Genomic DNA, 21,424 nt, shown 5'->3' on the forward strand with positions numbered 1-21,424 from the left:
ACTGCTTACTGTATTCGCAATACATTTTGCAAACAGTATTCACGTATACAGTTGAATGTATCTGCAAAAATATGTCATTGTACGACACACAGCTCAGGAGAAATGACGTCACAAAATCTTTTGTTTAAAGTGGAGTGGAAATTACTCTGTTTTTATTCATCCAGTGTTTCTAACGACAGTATTTAGCGACTTCCAACAAACTTTCAAAGCTTTCCGAAACCTTTTTTCACTCACATGCTTAGAGGCAAATATTTAACACATTAATTCATTTGTAAAGTAATCTGACTTTGAAAATGTTTTTACGTGGAATATCGCTTATACAGGGTGGCCCATTGATCGTGACCGGGCCAAATATCACACAAAATAAGCGTCAAACGAAAAAAGAAAAAAACTACAAAGAACGAAACTTGTCTAGGTTGAAGGGGAAAACCAGATGGCGCTATGGTTGACCCGCTAGATGGCGCTGCCATTGAGGTTGACGGATATAATTTTGAGCATTTATTGCATTAATGTGGTATTTACAGGTAATCAAGCTGTAACAGCACGCGTTCTCAGAAATGATAAGATGAGAAAGGTACATGTATGACATTGGAACAATCAAAATAAAATGTTCAAACGTACCTACGTTCTGTATTTTAATTTTAAAAACCTATGTGTTACCAACTGTTCGTCTAAAATTATGAGCCATATGTTTGTGACTATTACAGCGCCATCTATCACAAAGCGAAAAAAGTGGTCCAACTAAAACATTTATATTCCTTTACGTACTACTCGAATATGTAATAAAAATGGGGGTTCCTACTTAAAAAAAAAAAACGCAGTTGATATCCGTATGACCTATGGCAGCGCAATCTAGCGGGCCAACCATAGCGCCATCTGGTTTCCCCCTTCAAGCTAGACAAGTTTCGTTCTTTGTAGTTTTTTTCGTTTGATGCTCATTTCGTGAGATATTTGGCCCGGTCACTATCAATGGACCACCGTGTAGATAGGACCGAGGGTTAACTTGTCGTCTCCTAATTATCCTCTGCTGTACGCAATGCACAATGCTTTAAAATATGTTCATATTCTTCCGCATTTGGCGACTTCTTAAACGCAGGAAGGGAATCACACCACAAGAAACGCCCCCATACCGTAACAACAGCTCCTCCGTGCTTTTCTATTGCCACTACACATGAAGGCAGGTAACTTCCTCCAGGCACTCCCCATAAAGCAAACCCTTCCATCGGACTGCCACAGGGTATAGCGTGATTCATCACTCCGTGAGGTCTGCCTGGGCTTGGTTTAGACGTGGTTGTTCCTTGGCGACTGCACTCCATAATCTCGTCACCAGCAGTCGATTTTGGGAGCCTTAGAAGGCTGGAAATATCCCTGATGCGTATGTTAGTCAGGTGACATCCAGTGACCAGTCCACGTTCGATATCACGGAGCTCTCCTGACAGGCCAATTCTGCTGTTCCTGCTTCTCTGCTGACAATACACAGCCACTGCCACTGCTGACTGACAAGGATTGCTTGCTTGGATGGCGCGCAGGTTGAACACTTGCATATTATACATGAAATGTATTCGCAGCTGCGAATATGAACAATCATCAGCTGTATAATGGATTGACGATAGTGAAAAATTTGCGCCGGACCGGAACTCGAACCCGAATCTTTTGCGAGCTGTCGCCTTACCATCTGGCTATCCGAGCACGACTCACGGGCAGACCTAAACTCCTGTATGCCGTCAACTGTGTATCTACAACCTGTACTCGTGCATCCATTGTATACATTCCCGTACAGAGGAGACACCTTACTTGAAATTCGCTTCCCCGTTGTCGGCGGGTAGATACGATACTGCAGTGTCTGTGTTTTACAACATTACGATGCAAAGGAACATTGCATTGCATCTGCAGCGAATTGACGCATGGTGCAGGGAATGGCAATTGAATCTCAATGTAGACAAGTGTGTAATGTGCTGCGAATATATAGAAAGAAAGATCCCTTATCATTTAGCTACAAAATAGCAGGTCAGCAACTGGAAGCAGTTAATTCCATAAAATATCTGGGAGTACGCATTAGGAGTGATTTAAAATGGAATGATCATATAAAGTTGATCGTCGGTAAAGCAGATGCCAGACTGAGATTCATTGGAAGAATCCTAAGGAAATGCAATCCGAAAACAAAGCAAGTAGGTTACAGTACGCTTGTTCGCCCTCTGCTTGAATACTGCTCAGCAGTGTGGGATTCGTACCAGATAGGGTTGATAGAAGACATAGAGAAGATCCAACGGAGAGCAGCGCGCTTCGTTACAAGATCATTTAGTAATCGCGAAAGCGTTACGGAGATGATAGATAAACTCCAGTGGAAGACTGTGCAGGAGAGACGCTCAGTAGCTCGGTACGGGCTTTTGTTGAAGTTTCGAGAACATACCTTCACCGAGGAGTCAAGGAGTATCTTGCTCCTTCCTACGTACACCTCGCGAAGAGACCATGAGGATAAAATCAGAGAGATTAGAGCCCACACAGAGGCATACCGACAATCCTTGTTTCCACGAACAATAGGAGACTGGAATAGAAGGGAGAACCGATAGAGGTACTCAAAGTACCCTCCGCCACACACCGTCAGGTGGCTTGCGGAGTATGGATGTAGATGTAGATGCATGGTAATTTTATATAAAACACGCACTGCACTATCGCATTTGCATTTTATTCCTGCTGACCATCTTGCTGCGGAGATGTGATGTCCTGCCTTGATGAACTGGCCTCTGGGGAGTGTGTGCGACGGTAGTATCAATTGCTTCATGGTCCCCGCCCCGACCCTGTTTTCCTCTCAGTCTGTTGCGGGCAGAATTACTTCCGCAGCAGGTCAGATCACCTTGCTGTCGTCCTGTGAACTGGTTGGTGGTCCACGTCCTGATGACCTGATTTGTAGACGACCCATCTTTTCGCAAAATGCCAGAGCATATTGCCGATATCTATCCTGTACTAGTGGAATGCCCGTTTCTTCATGAAGCAAACGCATCGACTAGAGTCGTGGAGTGCGCGCGGCGGGTTTCAGAGCCCGGTACTGCCAACATAGTACTCCACGGTTCCTTTTATACCAGCAGATACGCCTCTCGTGACATCTAGTTGTCAATACCGCACTGCGTAGGGGTGTTAGGTTACTTTTGATCATTCAGTGTATAGCGTGTTTGAACTGACCAATGTAACCTGAGGTGACAAAAGTCATGGGATACATACTAATATCACGTCGGATCTTCTTTTGTCCGACGTAGTCCAGCATCTTGACTTGGCATGAACTCAACATGTCGTCGCCGGCCGGTGTGGCCGAGCGGTTCTAGGCGCTTCAGTCTGGAACCTCGCGACTGCTACGGTCGCAGGTTCGAATCCTGCCTCGGGCATGGATGTGTGTGATGTCCTTAGGTTAGTTAGGTTTAAGTAGTTCTATGTTATAGGGGACTAATGACCACAGATGTTAAGCCTCATGGTGCTCAGAGCCATTTGAACCATTTTCAACATGTCGTTGGAAGTCCACTGCAGAAATAATAGGCCTGGAGCAGGTGGCAGTGCAGTTGCCTCCGTACCTTGAGCGAGACGGGCTCCGGAGGCATGATGTCCGGCCGGAAGGGGCGCAGCGAGTGCGCGCGCCACAGCGCCACCTCCCCACGCGGCGGCCACTCCCCCTCCTCCTCCTCCGCCCCGGCGTCCTCGCCAGTCGGCGGCGGCCGAACCGGTTCTTCTTCCCCGAACTCCAGCTCGGGGTCCCTCGCCATCAAGTAGTTGCCCAGCTGCACGCAGCCCGACTCGAACCAGTACGCGCCTGATCCTAACGGCTGCCACCACAAACAAACAGTATTAACTAAACCGTATAAGTTACTGTATATTTAAATCATTCTCCATTTTGTGGTCGACTACTGTACGAGGATTGGTTGAAAATTTCTCGAAATGGAACAGGAGGAAACTACTTACCTTACTGAAACTTTTTTTCGCTTCAACGTAGCGTTCTTGTACACTAACGCACTTGCTGTAGCGATATTCCAGTTCCTTGATCCCATCTCGAAAATTAGATTCGTCCAGGTCTGTAAAATACCCATCAACTTCGGCTGACAGTTCTTCGTTTGAAAAGAATCACCGTCCACCGAGCTTGGGGAAGAGATGGAAGTCTTATGGAGCGAAATCAGGAGAGTAAGGCGGGTGAGACAACAATTCGTGTCTTAATTTATGTACTTTTACCATGGCAAAGATACTTCTTGTATGTAGGCGCGCGTTGTCTTGATGAAAATTGACTTCCCTCCTACCCAATCTTGACCTTTTTTCGCGTATCTCTTGCTGTAGTTGATCCAGGAGGTTAGTGTAGTAGTCGCTTTCGCACCCCGCGAACGTGATGCCATGAACTTTCCAGCTGACCGTATTGCTTTTGCTTCCTTTGGTGCTGCTGGTGGTGGTGGTGGCGATGCTGGTGGTGGATCTACATGTTTCCATTGCTATGGCTGTTGTTTCGTTTCTGGGGTACAGTAGTGGACCCAAGCCTCATCTACGGTTACAAACCACGGAAAAAAATCTTGTTCGTTGCTCTGGAGACGGGTCACACATTGTTCGGGAATTTCCATTCTGATGAGTTTCTGATCTGCGTCCTGAGTCCATCTTGCACATATTTTTTTCACATCCAATTCCACTCTTAAAGTGTGATATGCCCATTTAGACGACAGGCCTACAACTTCAGACATCCTTACAACTTTAGAAATTCCTCGCACTTTCGGTCAGCGATTCTTCATGACCATTTTGTGCACTTCTGCAACAGTTTCGTGGTAGTGGCACATTTTCGTGGATCATCATCTACGCTGCACCAAATAAAATTAAACTCGTTTATCCATTTGGAAACAGCTGAATATAAAAGGAGCAAGGGCCCCATTGTATTCTGAAAACAGTTACGAATTTACTTTATTTTAATACCTTTTTATACGAAGTACTTAATCATTGCTTGAATCTCGATTTTTTGCATCTACACAAATCAGTATACTGCAACAACAATAGAGAGAGTTCCGCACCGTAGATCTCTACACAGAACACTCAAAAATCACGTGTTTACTCGTACAGAATGATTTATTATTTTACGGGAAACTCGTTGCGCTAGCGCTGACATCTGGTGGTGATTCTGCGAACTTTTGAAAATACTCTCATACAATGTCCCTAGTGCAAAGTTTGTCTGATACGTTCGGCGAATAGAGCGACAGGCTCTGGTGAGAAAAGATGTGTCATTTCCCAGGAGACATTAAGCCAATACATCTACATCTACATCTATACTCCGCGAGCCACCTTACGGTGTGTGGCGGAGGGTACTTATTGTACCACTATCTGATCCCCCCTTCCCTGTTCCATTCACGAATTGTGCGTGGGAAGAACGACTGCTTGTAAGTCTCCGTATTTGCTCTAATTTCTCGGATCTTTTCGTTGTGATCATTACGCGAGATATATGTGGGCGGTAGTAATATGTTGCCCATCTCTTCCCGGAATGTGCTCTCTCGTAATTTCGATAATAAACCTCTCCGTATTGCGTAACGCCTTTCTTGAAGCGTCCGCCACTGGAGCTTGTTCAGCATCTCCGTAACGCTCTCGCGCTGACTAAATGTCCCCATGACGAATCGCGCTGCTTTTCGCTGGATCATGTCTATCTCTTCTATTAATCCAACCTGGTAAGGGTCCCATACTGATGAGCAATACTCAAGAATCGGACGAACAAGCGTTTTGTAAGCTACTACTTTCGTCGATGAGTCACATTTTCTTAGAATTCTTCCTATGAATCTCAACCTGGTGCCTGCTTTTCCCACTATTTGTTTTATGTGATCATTCCACTTCAGATCGCTCCGGATAGTAACTCCTAAGTATTTTACGGTCGTTACCGCTTCCAATGATTTACCACCTATGGCATAATCGTACTGGAATGGATTTCTGCCCCTATGTATGCGCATTATATTACATTTATCTACGTTTAGGGAAAGCTGCCAGCTGTCGCACCATGCATTAATCCTCTGCAGGTCCTCCTGGAGTACGTACGAGTCTTCTGATGTTGCTACTTTCTTGTAGACAACCGTGTCATCTGCAAATAGCCTCACGGAGCTACCGATGTTGTCAACCAAGTCATTTATGTATATTGTAAACAATAAAGGTCCTATCACGCTTCCCTGCGGTACTCCCGAAATTACCTCTACATCTGCAGATTTTGAACCGTTAAGAATGACATGTTGTGTTCTTTCTTCTAGGAAATCCTGAATCCAATCACAAACCTGGTCCGATATTCCGTAAGCTCGTAAGCTCTGTAACCATTGATATATGCTGCGATTCGACGAGGAAGTGAGTCCAAAAAGAGTTATTCACGTTTGTCGTATCTGGGTCAAGCGACTCCTTTATGATTAGATCCCGTAAAGGAACAAAGCTGTGGGAATGTCTACTGCTACGTTTCATCCGTTATTTCAAATAGTCTGACACATTGTATATGGGATTAAGACTGGACGGTTTAGAGCTCCATCGAGGTTCAACAAGGAGACTGAGCGTTCGTCAGATCAGGAAGGCGTGCGTGCAGCAGCGGGAACATATTCCTGCATCTTGAAAAATGGAAGTGTCCACAGCATGCCCATTAACATGCGGAGCAAAGGGCAATACTTGGTCACCAATAACAATGAATTAAATATCTTGTGTTATGTTCATTGGAACTGGAAACCCTACAGTCCACTACTGTCCAACATTTTGAAAAACCGATGTTTCCGAGTCTGCCTCCAAGACAAAATGAAGAAATCATATAGAGTCAAGAACGGTCTATCACAAGGATCTGTCCTGTCCCCACTCTGTTGGTCAATCTGTTCATCAGTGACATATCAGAAACAGTATACTGGAAGTTCTGGTGCGCAGATTGTACTGCCGTTGCATTTCAAAGCAAGGGCCTCGAACGTGGAGAAAATGTGCTCACACAAGTTCTGGAAGTACTTGGTGATTATTACAGAAATTGTAGGCTGTGCCCTAACCCTACAAATACTGAAGTGACAGTTTAACCCTCAACAACTGCTTAGCAAACCAGCCACTAAAACTCAATCTTCTGTAACAAAAACGATTAAGTATACTATGTTCACTATCATCTAGCACTCACCTCAGGCCACTTTCAGAAAAGTTAAAGATTAGGATCAACGCTGTCCTAGTTGGAAGTTGTTGCGGGGAGGGGGGGGGGGGACTCAAGCTGACACTTTCCATGGAGAGGCCTTGTCTCTTGTATATTTCGTGGCTGCATATTGCGAATCAGTGTGGTACAAGAGTGTGCATGTCAGTAAAGTGGATATTCATTTGAACGATACCATGAGAATCATAACAGGCACCTTGAGATCAGCTCTTCTACCTTGGCGGTCTACTCTCAGTAACATTGCCGCACCGAGATTTAGACGACAAAAATCAAAGAATGGAAAAAGATTAGAGATTAGAGTTTTCACAGAGGCTACTGAAATGCCCTGGTTAACCCACAGGACAGGACAGATAGTATAAATAGTGGAAAGGGGTCAAAATAAGGGGCTGTCAGTTACACTCGAACATACATCTTTATTCCAGAATGAGATTTTCACTCTGCAGCGGAGTGTGCGCTGATATGAAACTTCCTGGCAGATTAAAACTGTGTGCCCGACCGAGACTCGAACTCGGGACCTTTGCCTTTCGCGGGCAAGTGCTCTACCATCTGAGCTACCGAAGCACGACTCACGTCCGGTACTCACAGCTCTACTTCTGCCAGTATCTCGTCTCCTACCTTCCAAACTTTACAGAAGCTCTCCTGCGAACCTTGCAGAACTAGCACTCCTGAAAGAAAGGATATTGCGGAGACATGGCTTAGCCACAGCCTGGGGGATGTTTCCAGAATGAGATTTTCACTCTGCAGCGGAGTGTGCGCTGATATGAAACTTCCTGGCAGATTAAAACTGTGTGCCCGACCGAGACTCGAACTCGGGACCTTTGCCTTTCGCGGGCAAGTGCTCTACCAACTGAGCTACCGAAGCACGACTCACGTCCGGTACTCACAGCTTCACTTCTGCCAGTACCTCGTCTCCTACCTTCCAAACTTTACAGAAGCTCTCCTGCGAACCTTGCAGAACTAGCACTCCTGAAAGAAAGGATATTGCGGAGACATGGCTTAGCCACAGCCTGGGGGATGTTTCCAGAATGAGATTTTCACTCTGCAGCGGAGTGTGCGCTGATATGAAACTTCGTGGCAGATTAAAACTGTGTGCCCGACCGAGACTCGAACTCGGGACCTTTGCCTTTCGCGGGCAAGTGCTCTACCAACTGAGCTACCGAAGCACGACTCACGTCCGGTACTCACAGCTTCACTTCTGCCAGTACCTCGTCTCCTACCTTCCAAACTTTACAGAAGCTCTCCTGCGAACCTTGCAGGCTGTGGCTAAGCCATGTCTCCGCAATATCCTTTCTTTCAGGAGTGCTAGTTCTGCAAGGTTCGCAGAAGAGCTTCTGTAAAGTTTGGAAGGTAGGAGACGAGATACTGGCAGAAGTAGAGCTGAGAGTACCGGGCGTGAGTCGTGCTTCGGTAGCTCAGATGGTAGAGCACTTGCCCGCGAAAGGCAAAGGTCCCAAGTTCGAGTCTCGGTCGGGCACACAGTTTTAATCTGCCAGGAAGTTTTACATCTTTATTGTTTGATCAAACATTACAAGAGCCCAAAAATTTGTTAACACACAGCTTTAATCTTTGAGACTTAATTACCAGCTGAAAGCCACTTTAATTTAAAAACGGCTGTAGGCCAGTAACTTAAAACGGAAGCATAATCAGAAATTTAAAAGACAAGCCTTATCTTAAAACAGTTCTTTGGTTAGGCTGAAGTAAAGAAGTTAAATTCAAATGGGCTGAAGGCTGAAGACTTAAAAATTCAAAAACTTTTTTAAATGCCAAGGGGCTTACGTGAAACAGTACTTTAAACTAGGCTGAAGGCCTTAAGAGTAAAACAACTCTAACTTAAAACACAAAACTGGCTAGAAGCCATACAAGTACCAACAACAAGAACAATTTTTTAAAAAATACGGCAGTACACACAACGGCGCCCAGAGGTTCAAGGGTCGGCCTGTGATTCAAACACTAACGCTCGCTTAGGTGATTCAAAATGGTTCAAATGGCTCTAGCACTATGGGACTTAACATCTATGGTCATCAGTCCCCTAGAACTTAGAACTACTTAAACATAACTAACGTAAGGACATCACACAACACCCAGTCATCACGAGGCAGAGAAAATCCCTGACCAAGCCGGGAATCGAACCCGGGAACCCGGGCGTGGGAAACGAGAACGCTACCGCACGACCACGAGCTCCGGACTCGGCTGTTGGGATATTCCCGCGAGCAACAACGTGGTTTTGAAGTTGGAAAATTCTAGCCACCCTCCGCTGGAGTTTAACTGCACTTGGTTATTTGAACTGAAGTGCACCAGTGGAATCTTCTGCCATGTGGCCGTTAACTTTCTGGTTACCTGCCCTGGGCGTTGACGAAAATTTCAGGCAGCGTAGTTTCCTCATCGTGTTGTTGTTGTCCAGCACGGTGTGTTAGTTTGACAGCTCTGTGTATGATTGGTTGTGGGCGCCAATATCTTTTACGTTGTTCCGTTGAACTCCCTGTTGTGCCCTGGTCGGGTGAACTGGAATTTATCTTGTCGGTGGGTCCGCTGACCGTCGGTCGGTTGGGTTGTCGTCGGATCATGAATGGTGTGACTCACTCACAGATTGACTCACCTAAGCGGTCTGCAGCTCGTGGTCGTGCGGTAGCGTTCTCGCTTCCCACGCCCGGGTTCCCGGGTTCGATTCCCGGCGGGGTCGGGGATTTCTCTGCCTCGTGATGACTGGGTGTTGTGTGATGTCCTTAGGTTAGTTAGGTTTCAGTAGTTCTAAGTTCTAGGGGACTGATGACCATAGATGTTAAGTCCCATAGTGCTCAGAGCCATTTGAACCAACAGCCGACAACGAATTCCAAACGACACAATGTGAACAGTCTTGACTTGCTGGTAGGTTAAATGAAAACTCAACTTTCATGTCCAAGGTAGATGAGCCACGGACCTTGTAGCAACGGCTACAGCGCCACACTCTCCGACATCGCGTAGAGACCTCTAGCGGGCCCCGGCCAAACTACGCCCCTCCCTTGTATACTTATTTTGCACTTCTTTGTGCAGCTGTTGTGAATCGACCTGACATGGACATGACAGCGGTAACATCTCCAAAGAACAGGCACCGCGCATTCTTATAACTGATTCGCCTCGATCAGCAATGAATCCACCACCTTCAGTATGGGTGCACAATTACGTTCGATTTCCTTCGGGGCTCTCAAAGTAGCGAGCTTGGACGACATGGACAGGGACGTCGGATAAGTGGCGCTAGATGGGAATATCGGTCGGCTGAGAGGTGTGCCGAGATACTGCGCGCAGTTGCGACAAATACTGTGTTCCGGGTGGTGGAGTGGTTAACACAGCTGCCTCGTAAGTAGAAAATCCCAGGTCAGAATCCCGGTCTGGGATACATTTTCGTTCGTCACCACTCATTCCGAATTAAGTACCGTTCCCGTCATCAGTTCCTTCCCTTTCTTTCCTTTCCACGCATCCCCGCTCCCCCTCCCCCCCCTGTCCACTTTCAATTTACAGGGTGTTTCAAAAATGACCGGTATATTTGAAACGGCACTAAAAACTAAACGAGCAGCGATAGAAATACACCGTTTGTTGCAGTATGCTTGGGACAACAGTACATTTTCAGGCGGACAAACTTTCGAAATTACAGTAGTTACAATTTTCAACAACAGATGGCGCTGCAAGTGATGTGAAAGAGATAGAAGACAACGCAGTCTGTGGGTGCGCCATTCTGTACGTCGTCTTTCTGCTGTAAGCGTGTGCTGTTCACAACGTGCAAGTGTGCTGTAGACAACATGGTTTATTCCTTAGAACAGAGGATTTTTCTGGTGTTGGAATTCCACCGCCTAGAACACAGTGTTGTTGCAACAAGACGAAGTTTTCAACGGAGGTTTAATGTAACCAAAGGACCGAAAAGCGATACAATAAAGGATATGTTTGAAAAATTTCAACGGACTGGGAACGTGACGGATGAACGTGCTGGAAAGGTAGGGCGACCGCGTACGGCAACCACAGAGGGCAACGCGCAGCTAGTGCAGCAGGTGATCCGACAGCGGCCTCGGGTTTCCGTTCGCCGTGTTGCAGCTGCGGTCCAAATGACGCCAACGTCCACGTATCGTCTCATGCGCCAGAGTTTACACCTCTATCCATACAAAATTCAAACTCGGCAACCCCTCAGCGCCGCTACCATTGCTGCACGAGAGACATTCGCTAACGATATAGTGCACAGGATTGATGACAGCGATATGCATGTGGGCAGCATTTGGTTTACTGACGAAGCTTATTTTTACCTGGACGGCTACGTCAATAAACAGAACTGGCGCATATGGGGAACCGAAAAGCCCCATGTTGCAGTCCCATCGTCCCTGCATCCTCAAAAAGTACTGGTCTGGGCCGCCATTTCTTCCAAAGGAATCATTGGCCCATTTTTCAGATCCGAAACGATTACTGCATCACGCTATCTGGACATTCTTCGTGAATTTGTGGCGGTACAAACTGCCTTAGACGACACTGCGAACACCTCGTGGTTTATGCAAGATGGTGCCCGGCCACATTGCACGGCCGACGTCTTTAATTTCCTGAATGAATATTTCGATGATCGTGTGATTGCTATGGGCTGTCCGAAACATACAGGAGGCGGCGTGGATTGGCCTCCCTATTCTGCCAGACATGAACCCCTGTGACTTCTTTCTGTGGGGACACTTGAAAGACCAGGTGTACCGCCAGAATCCAGAAACAATTGAACAGCTGAAGCAGTACATCTCATCTGCATGTGAAGCCATTCCGCCAGACACGTTGTCAAAGGTTTCGGGTAATTTCATTCAGAGACTACGCCATATTATTGCTACGCATGGTGGATATGTGGAAAATATCGTACTATAGAGTTTCCCAGACCGCAGCGCCATCTGTTGTTGAAAATTGTAACTACTGTAATTTCGAAAGTTTGTCTGCCTGTAAATGTACTGTTGTCCCAAGCATATTGCAACAAACGGTGTATTTCTATCGCTGCTCGTTTAGTTTTTATTGCCGTTTCAAATATACCGGTAATTTTTGAAACACCCTGTACATAATGTAATTCCTGTCGGGCTTGAAACCGATTACCGTTGACCAGGCGTGATCCTTGTCTCTGCCTCCTGGCGTTTAGGATCTTTTTGTGACCACTGTTATTTCGCCGTGTTACATGGCTGAAAGTGGTGCACCATTTCTTGCAGGCACGCGTTTATACACCAAGTCGTACTCTTCATATACGACAGCTTTCTAGGCTTCCATAACATCTCTATGCAGGCGTGCAACACTAATTAATGCAACCTTCTGACACATACGGGATGTTATATTTCACTTAGAACATCTGGAAACCTTGCATTTTTCGTTCAGGTTCAGTTTTCTGTCATCGAATGTAGGAGTTAAGTCAAGCTTTCGCAAATTCGCAGACGTGTTTCCAGGTTCTTTAAAGGATGCAAGTTACTGTAATTAAATAAAATCGCGGGATACTGAGACTTGTGGCACAGAAACTATTCAAACTAAAACTCTCAAACAAAATTTAAATTGAAGGTAATATTGTATAGTTTGAGGTAGTATCGATACGTTATTTGTAGAACTTAAATTTAATGCTATTTTCGTCATATTTCATATATCTACTCAAAAACACAAATTTAAACGAAATGCAAATTATGCCATATTGTTCAACATTTGATTTAAAAACAATCTTAGTAAATTTTTTATGGTATCTTCAATGACGAACTGTAGGAAAACTAAAAAGTAAACAGAAAAAGCAGCAACACCCATCAATCATGACGAGGCCTTTGTCAATCAACTGCTGTTTATGTTTCAGCTAGCCCGTTAACAACCGAGTGCGACTTGGGTTTATATATCTATTACTTAATTATTTTTTCCTCATTTCAGACAAGGGGCGTCATAAAACTTAAAACTGAGATCAATATCAAGTGAAAGGAAGTGGGACTTGTTTTTGAAAATGGTGCTTAAACTTAATACACGAATAAAAGTTTTTTAAAGTTGTATTAATAATTGTTATATTATTGTTATATACCTACTTCAACAACAGACATTCAGCTTTAAAATGAACTGTAATTCACAGAAATCCGATAGAACGTTCTTGCGTTACACGGCAGACAAATTATTTCGTCTGGAAACTTTACCGAATTTTAACTCGAAAACTTGTAAACATTTAAGAAAGGTGTTTTCTTTTACCATAATTGTTGTTGTTGTTCTTGTTGTGGTCTTCAGTCCTGAGACTGGTTTGATGCAGCTCTCCATGCTACTGTATCCTGTGCAAGCTTCTTCATCTCCCAGTACCTACTGCAACCTACATCCTTCTGAATCTGCTTAGTGTATTCATCTCTTGGTCTCCCTCTACGATTTTCACCCTCCACGCTGCCCTCCAGTACTAAACTGGTGATCCCTTGATGCCTCAGAACATGTCCTACCAACCGATCCCTTCTTCTAGTCAAGTTGTGCCACAAACTCCTCTTCTCTCCAATTCTATTCAATACCTCCTCATTAGTTATGTGATCTACCCATGTAATCTTCAGTATTCTTCTGTAGCACCACATTTCGAAAACTTCTATTGTCCTCTTGTCCTAACTATTTATCGTCCATGTTTCACTTCCATACATGGCTACACTCATAATTATCACATGTAAAAATTATTAATGATTTTAAGAAGTAAGAGCTTAATTTTCTCAATTTTCCTCCACATGAAACGAAATCGCTGGCACCGCCACGAGACCGGCAGAACTCCGAAGTGACCAGTGTGCTCTTTTAAATGGTTAACAAATATATTTTGGCGAGGTTACGTAAACGGAATTTTTAGACAAATTAGTTGTGTGGAGATAACAGCGATTGGTTTACTTATAATCAATTATTCAAAATGACAGTCACAATCGCGTTATTTATTTTGCCGCCAACCGGTTTCAACCCGCGATGGGGTCATCTTCAACAGGGCAATTTACACCATTTGGTCGCTCGCTGGAGTCGTCACCCTGCCTGTGCACGGTTGGTTACCAACGACTCCAGCGAGCGACCAGATGGCGTAAATTGCCCTGAAGATGACCCCATCGCGGGTTGAAACCGGTTGACGGGAAAATAAATAATGCGATTGTGACTGTCATTTTGAATAATTGATATCTAAGCGGAAGTCTGAGTTAAAAATTCAAGCATATGTACAGAGTGGTATGTCGAGAGGTGCAAGAAGATTTCTCAATTCAACTTGAGCTTTCGATACCATCCTCGGCGTGAAGTAGTGGTGTTGTGGCTGGTGACGTCATACCTGTGCTGCACGTGGGTTTTCCTCCTTGCGTTTACTAGTATTATCAGAAGGATAGAAAACACAGACTCCAGAGCGTTAGAATAAAGTAAATTATCTTCGCCAGGTCGATCTTAGTGTACACCACCTTACGTCTAAATGATATGAGCTGTAGCTTGTCTCCGCGACTTTGGCTTTCGTTATTAATATTGGGGTTTTCTGTTGAACAGAGTAGTTCAAGTGATATCACAGATGCCAGTTGTAAATAGTTTGAGCTACTTTTGTAAAGTTTTTTTTTTTTTTTTTGCTTATTTGATAGGAACCATGTATCGCGTTTGTTTGTTTTAGCATTTACGTGATATTTGTGGTTGTCATTTCATATTTCAGTTTGTTCCTGCTTAAAGTCCTTAGTTTCATGAGGTTGTGCCGTTAAGATTTTACACGATTCCGCAATTGATTTTTATATTTCTGCGTCTTGGAAACGGGTGATTGTGACGTCTTTGTCGCACTATAAATACGAGTGACGTCTGCTCTGCCTACAATTCTATTTGTTGAAAAAGTTTCCGTGTGGATGAACTCCTATGGGAATCAAATCTGCGAGCTGTTCGCCGTGGTGCGGCGAGAAGGAAGTTGGGAAGTCGGGTCTGCCGGAAACCGTGTCCGGATGACCGAGGCAGAGCATCCGGGTTCGAGTCCCGATCCGATACGAATTTTCAGCTCTCGCCGTTGCATTGTCGCAATGCCCTGTGTGGCTAGAAGTCATTATTTTCTTCCTATCTCTTTCCCATCCCCTTTCCCTTTCCAATTCTTTCACGAAATTACGTCATTGATCAAAGTCAACGGATGGTGCCGAGGTTCTGGTTTATCTAATTCCTCTGCTGCGGTCAGTTGAACGTACCACACCTACCGGCTCGTGGCATGTTGCAGCGGAGTAACGCCTTAACATCACGTTTGGTTACGTTGTGGAAAACGGCAACGGACGGGGATCAAATACTATTACAAGTGTACAAAACACAAACCGTTAGCAGAATCTGTGTTATCCAGATTGCCAGTTACCCATATTCGTATCTGTTACAGGAGATGTAAAAGACTTACTACAGTTAACAACTGCTTTGCAAAAAACGTAAGAAATACAATTCACATTTGTATAGCCTCCATGGGTAATGTACATACGATGACAAAACATGTCAATTCTTCCCTCCGATCGATAAAAAATATATCCTGCATAAAGGTTTCTGTACAGCACAAAACGTCACAGTTAATGGATGATATTGGTACCTTCATATAATCACACACAAACGAATAGATGGCGTGCTTCGCATTAGATTTCCATAAATCACATAATCACTATTTCAGAATGATACCTTTGAAAATAGTACGGGTGATTTTCATCACCATCTTTGTCCATCCAGAACTTGTGCTTAGTTTTAGTCGATGGTATGTTAAACCCCTACGTTTCTTCCTCCTCACAAATTTCTGTCATGGAAACGATGTAGAGAGCGTAGTATTTTGACTCTTTAGTAATATCAGTTACCCACAACTCGTTTCATTACTCGAAGCTTCTGTAAATGGCCACTAATAACCAGTGTCTACCGTATGTGCTGTCTACGTCTACATCTACATCGACATCTACATGATTGCTCTGTAATTAACCGTTAAGAGCCTGGCAGAGGTTTCGTCAAACCACCGTCGAGGTGTTCCTCTTCCATTCAACTCTCGAACGCCACTCGGAAAAAACGAACACTTAACTCTTCCTGTGCAATCTCTAATTTCTCTTATTCTGTCATGAGATCATTTCTCCTTATATAGGTGGGCCCAATGTCCGTGGCACTCTCTTCCCTGTTTCACGATAATAGAAAACGACCTGTCCTTCTTTTAATTTTTCAGATGTTCCCTCTGATGCGGGTCCCATAAGAGGAAGGACAAGCGTAGTGCAAGCAGTTCTGCCAATAAATCGCAGTCTTTGGTTTGCTTTACCCCAAACATTATCTATATGATCGTTTAAATTTAAATTATTTTAATTGTAGGTCTATGTGCCTTATCTTGTAACTGAAATTTAGAGGTTTTCTTTCACTACTCATGTGGATGACTTCACACTTTTCATTATCCAGAGCCAAATGCCACTTTTCGCATCATCACACAGCTATCCTGTCTAAACCATTGTGCAATTGGTTTTGATCATCTAATGATTTTACAAGGCGGCAAATAGTAGCACGTGGGCTGCTCAGATTATCTGCTACGTCGTTTTGTAGATTAGGAGCAGCAGAGGGCCTATAACACATCGTTGGTGAGCGACAGATATTACTTCTGTTTTACTCTTTGACTTTCCGTCAGTTAACTTCCCGTCAGTTACTACGAACTGTGTGTAACCTTTCTGATAGGAAATCGCGAATTCAGTCACACAGCTAACGCGGTGCTCCACAGGCACGCAATTTGATCAGAAGACGCTTGTGAGGAACGGTGTCGAAAGGCTTCTGGAAAGCTAACGATGTGGAATCAATTTGACATCCCCTGTCGGCAAGGATCATTACGCCGTGAGAGTAAAGAGCCAGTTGTGTTTCGCAAGAACGATATTTTCTGAATCAGGGCAGCCTGTTCGTCAATAACCGTTTTGTTCCAGGTAATTCATAATGTTCAACTACAGTATATGTTCCAAAATCCTACTGCAAATCGACATTAATGATATGGGTCTGTAATTCAATGGGTTACTGCTATTTCTTTTCTTCGGTATTGGTGTGACATCTGCAACTTCCAAGTCTGTAGGTAAGGACCTTTCGACGAGCGAACGGTTGTATATAATCGCTAAGTACGGAGCTACTGTATCAGCAGACTCTGCAAGGAACCTGACTGGTATACAATCTGGACTGGAGGCCTTGCCTTTGTAAGAGATTTAAGCTGCTACACTACACCGAGAATATCTTCTGCTAAGTTGCTCATGTTGGCAGTCGTTCTAGTTTAGAATTTTGGATTATTTAATGCGACTTCTTTGGTGAAAGAGTTTCGGAAAATCGTGTTTAGTAACTCTGGTTTAGTGGCACTGTCAATCAGTGATATCTTCATTTTTATGTCGCAGTGGAGGTATTGATTGCTTCTTGCCGCTGGTGTACTTTACTTATGACCAGAATCTCTCTGGGTTTTCTGCCAGATTTCGAGGCAGAGTTCCGTTATGGAAACTGTTAAAAGCATCTCGCATCGAAGTTCGCACTAAATTTCGAGCTTCTGTAAAACTTCACCAATCTTGGGGATTCTGCTTTCTTTTAAATTTGGCATCCTGTTTTCATCGATTCTGTAATAATATTCTCACCCTTTTGTGTACCATGGGGGATCAGTACCACCTCTTATTTATTTATGTGGTGTATATCTCTCAATTGCCGTCGATACTATTTCTTTGAATTGAAATCACAGCAAGTCCACGCTTACATAGTCAGATCGGATGGAGTGGAAACTCTCTCTTAGAGAAGCGCCAAGCAAATTTTTATCTACTTTTTTTAAATATATGTACTTTGCGTTTATTTTGGTGGGTTTGGACGTTACGATATTCAGTCTCGTTACAACTGCCTTGTGGTCACTAATCCTTGTATCCTTCGTGATGCCCCCTATTTACTCAGGATTATTTGTTGCTAACAGTTCAAGTACGTTTTCGCAATCATTGGCACTTCGCGTGGGTTGCCATCCGAAATTTGCAAAGTTTAAAACGCTGTTAGTGCTTGAAAGATAAATATCTGCGATTTACGGCCAGACGAAGCCACAAGACATATTTGAGTGCCCAGAAAGATAGATGTCCCGCCTCTGTCGTGGCATAATGGGGTCTAAGTGATTGGTTTCGATACTGCTGCTTTACACTCCAGTCATAGCTGTATTTCACAAATCCCTGGAACTTTCACTTCATTTTTAAGACTGTGCCATATGCGTCGTCTGTAAGCAGAAACTACTGAAGCGATACATAATATGCAAGACGATTTGTAAGGTGAGTATGTCTTCGGAAAACTTTCATGTCAGCTTACTTTTTATTAATGATTAAAAAATTGAAACTGTTGTGTAGGTAAGTGAATATTTAAAAATCCACTCTGAACTCAGTTCCATTTTATGTTTAAATTTGATAGGAAAAATCACCGGTAAGCAAAGGAAATTGTTCATAAGAATCGGCGAATTACAGGAATCTAATTTGGCGTAGTCGGCGGAGGGTATAGCATGAGAAGCAGGGAGTTAATGTAACTGGAGGGGATGCCATGCAAGGTCGGTAGTGTAGGGAGAGGCTTAGGACGTCGATAGTGGTGAACGTGCGAGTGGACAATGGCAAAAGATATGGAAGTACTGCAACAATAGTGACATGATTGAGAATTTTAGACAGAATACTGAGGGCGTAATATCGGCCTGACTATGAAGAAGTAAATTATCTTACAAGATTTATTTTAAAGAAGTGATGGGTATAATGAAAAAAGGTGATACAGTCTGAGCTGTGGCGACTGGCGGTAGGGTGTTCTGCTTGCATCGCTGATATCGATATTCGGCTGTCTTGCTGTCTTTGACTGCTCCCCCCGCCGCTTTCCCGGGTGAACGTGTGACGAGAGAGTCTCCGGTCGGCGTTCAGCGAGCCAACTTGTGCTGAAAACAGGCCCGCGCCCCTAACTGTGGTCCCTGGGCCTCGCCGTGCTCGCCGCCCTTGTCTTTCGTCGCGCCGGATGTACGGTGCCGGTCACTGGGCGCCTCGACGTGCAGAACTGTGGTGGGTTCGTCGTCTCACGCTGAACAGCTTCCCAGCTCGTAATTTGCAAGCTCCAAGCTACGTATCACTTTTATTCTGCGTTTAACTAAGAAGATTGTTGAATCTTATTGTGGCATGGGTAGCTGCCGGAGATTGTTCTCAACTTCGTTCCCCAGTCGCTATTTTAAGGAGACTGATGTTCCTCATTTCGTTTCTCATCATCTGTGGAGTGTGTGTTTTATGTGGTTTTAATGCAAGTTTTAACTTGTTTTAGGACATATTGACCGCCTTGGGACTGGTTGTGGTTGTGTACGCTCCCGGCAACCGTAGAGTTAATGGTTTAATCATTTGTCACGGCATGATTTGGTGTGTTTATTTAATGTTGAAAGTGCCTTAAGGCAACTGGAAGTGATCTATAAGTTTCCTGCTAATTTACTGGGAGACGGGTAATGTTAGAGTATCGATCCATAAGAATTTGGGGGCATGCTTATTATATATTCCAGTGTGGCTGTGATTTGACCTTGTTTTCTTTGCAGTCTATTTGTGCTGCAGGCCATTTGTTAAGTCTGCTCGTTTCCTGGCGTCGGTGCGGCTAAGGATTCTTGTCAGGAGCGCTCACTGTGAAGCCGGCCGGACTATATATAGATATATACCGGCTGCTAGTGAGCCTCTGCCCCAGCCGTGGGGAGTGAACGCTCGTACTGACTGCCGGCCGTGGCGTTATTGATTCCGAATACTGCTGTGGACCTTAATGCTGTTCTCTAAAGTTAAGTGCAATTTGGGAATCATTTTGAGTCATTATCTCCGTTGGTTAAGTGAGGCCACTTCGTTAATATTAGCGTTTCTCTAAATCATTTTACTGGTTAAGTTGTTACTAGCCATTCTTATTTAACGCTTATGTTAATCATTTGTGTATCTTTAATGAATGTGCAACTTGTTATTTTTCCTGTGTACCAGTTTTGCGACCTTAGTTGGCCCACTTTGCATTTTTAGTATAAGCACGTTTCACTGTGGACCTTAATGCATGCAGCTCAGTTTTATTATGCTTTAAGATCTTTGTTTTTTAATGAAGTCGTCGTATTATGTGGCTGTGTAACTTTGGGTTGGAAGTGCATAGTGTTACTAGTCTTTTGAGATAAGGTTAAACAACAACGATTGTTTATGATTGATTATTTCACCGTGCCTACTATCTGTGATTTTGGTTGCGGACGCAAAAAATGATTCTTATTCGTGTTTATGTAATATATTTGTATATTGCATCAGTAAGAGAGCAAATGTCAGAATTGAAGTTTATTATAAAGTCTTTTTTGACTCAAATTATAATTGTTTTACAATCACAAGCATGTCCATCACTAGTGATCCCGGGCTTCCTATTTCCTTTAGATAACTGTGGTGAGATGGTAATTTTTGATTTTCTAAAGAGTTGAGTAGTACCACGGTCCACAGTCCATGGTACTTTTGCAGGATAACAGTTAGTACCGCAAAACAAACGGGGAATTAAGTGATAACTCACAAGAAATAACTGCAGGTCTACTATTTCGTGTAATCATACACTCACGAATCAATGTCTAGGAAAGATCGACGCACTCAAGCTGAGCTGACTATTTTTAAGGTAACACAGAGCAGATTATACGCACGTGAAGCAAATTTTTCTTCAAACTAGAAGATATACAGAAAACTGTTTCAAGATATGGACTTGGGAATTTCAGCGATCAAAATTAAAGTTTACATGTAGCAGAGTCTTTAACTAATGTTAAAGAGCAGTCAGATTACATCATACGAACAGATACGAAAATCCATTGCGCGAATAATGTTTAAAAATTAACACTTTAAAGTTAGAAAACAGTCAACAAGGAAGAGTAGGCACTTACAGTGTCAAAATACACGGAGGCGCCAAATAAACTGGTATAGGCATGCGTATTCAAATACAGAGACGTGTAAACAGACAGAACACGGCGCTGCGGTCGGAAATGCCTATATAAGACAAGTGTCTGGCGCAGTTGTTAGATCGGTTACTGCTGCTACAATTGCAGGTTATCAAGACTTGAGTGAGTTTGAAAGTGGTGTTACAGTCAGCGCACGAGCGATGGGACACAGCATCTCCGGGGTAGCGACTACGTGGAGATTTTCCCGTACGACCATTTCACGAGTGTACCGTGAATATCAGGAATCCGGTAAAATGTCAAAGCTCCGACATCTCTGTGGCAGGAAAAAGATCCTGCAAGAACGGGACCAACGACGACTGAAAGGAAATGTTCAACGTGACAGAAGTGCAACCATTCCGGAAATTACTGCAGAATTCAGTGCTGGGCCACCAACAATTTCAGCGTGC

At 43.9% G+C, this 21,424-nt stretch overlaps 1 protein-coding gene across 1 annotated transcript in view; it reads right to left on the reverse strand.

Annotated features, from left to right (window-relative positions):
* The window catches only part of LOC124619674 (radial spoke head 1 homolog), a 139,073-nt gene that overhangs the window by 34,800 nt on the left and 82,849 nt on the right, over positions 1–21,424 (reverse strand). Inside the window, exon 5 of the mRNA XM_047146216.1 lies at positions 3,564–3,812. Within this exon, the coding sequence (XP_047002172.1) occupies positions 3,564–3,812 (249 nt within the window). The remainder of the gene's footprint in view (positions 1–3,563; positions 3,813–21,424) is intronic.

Source organism: Schistocerca americana, chromosome 6 (genome assembly GCF_021461395.2).
Source record: "Schistocerca americana isolate TAMUIC-IGC-003095 chromosome 6, iqSchAmer2.1, whole genome shotgun sequence".
NCBI classification, from domain to species: Eukaryota; Metazoa; Arthropoda; class Insecta; order Orthoptera; family Acrididae; genus Schistocerca; species Schistocerca americana.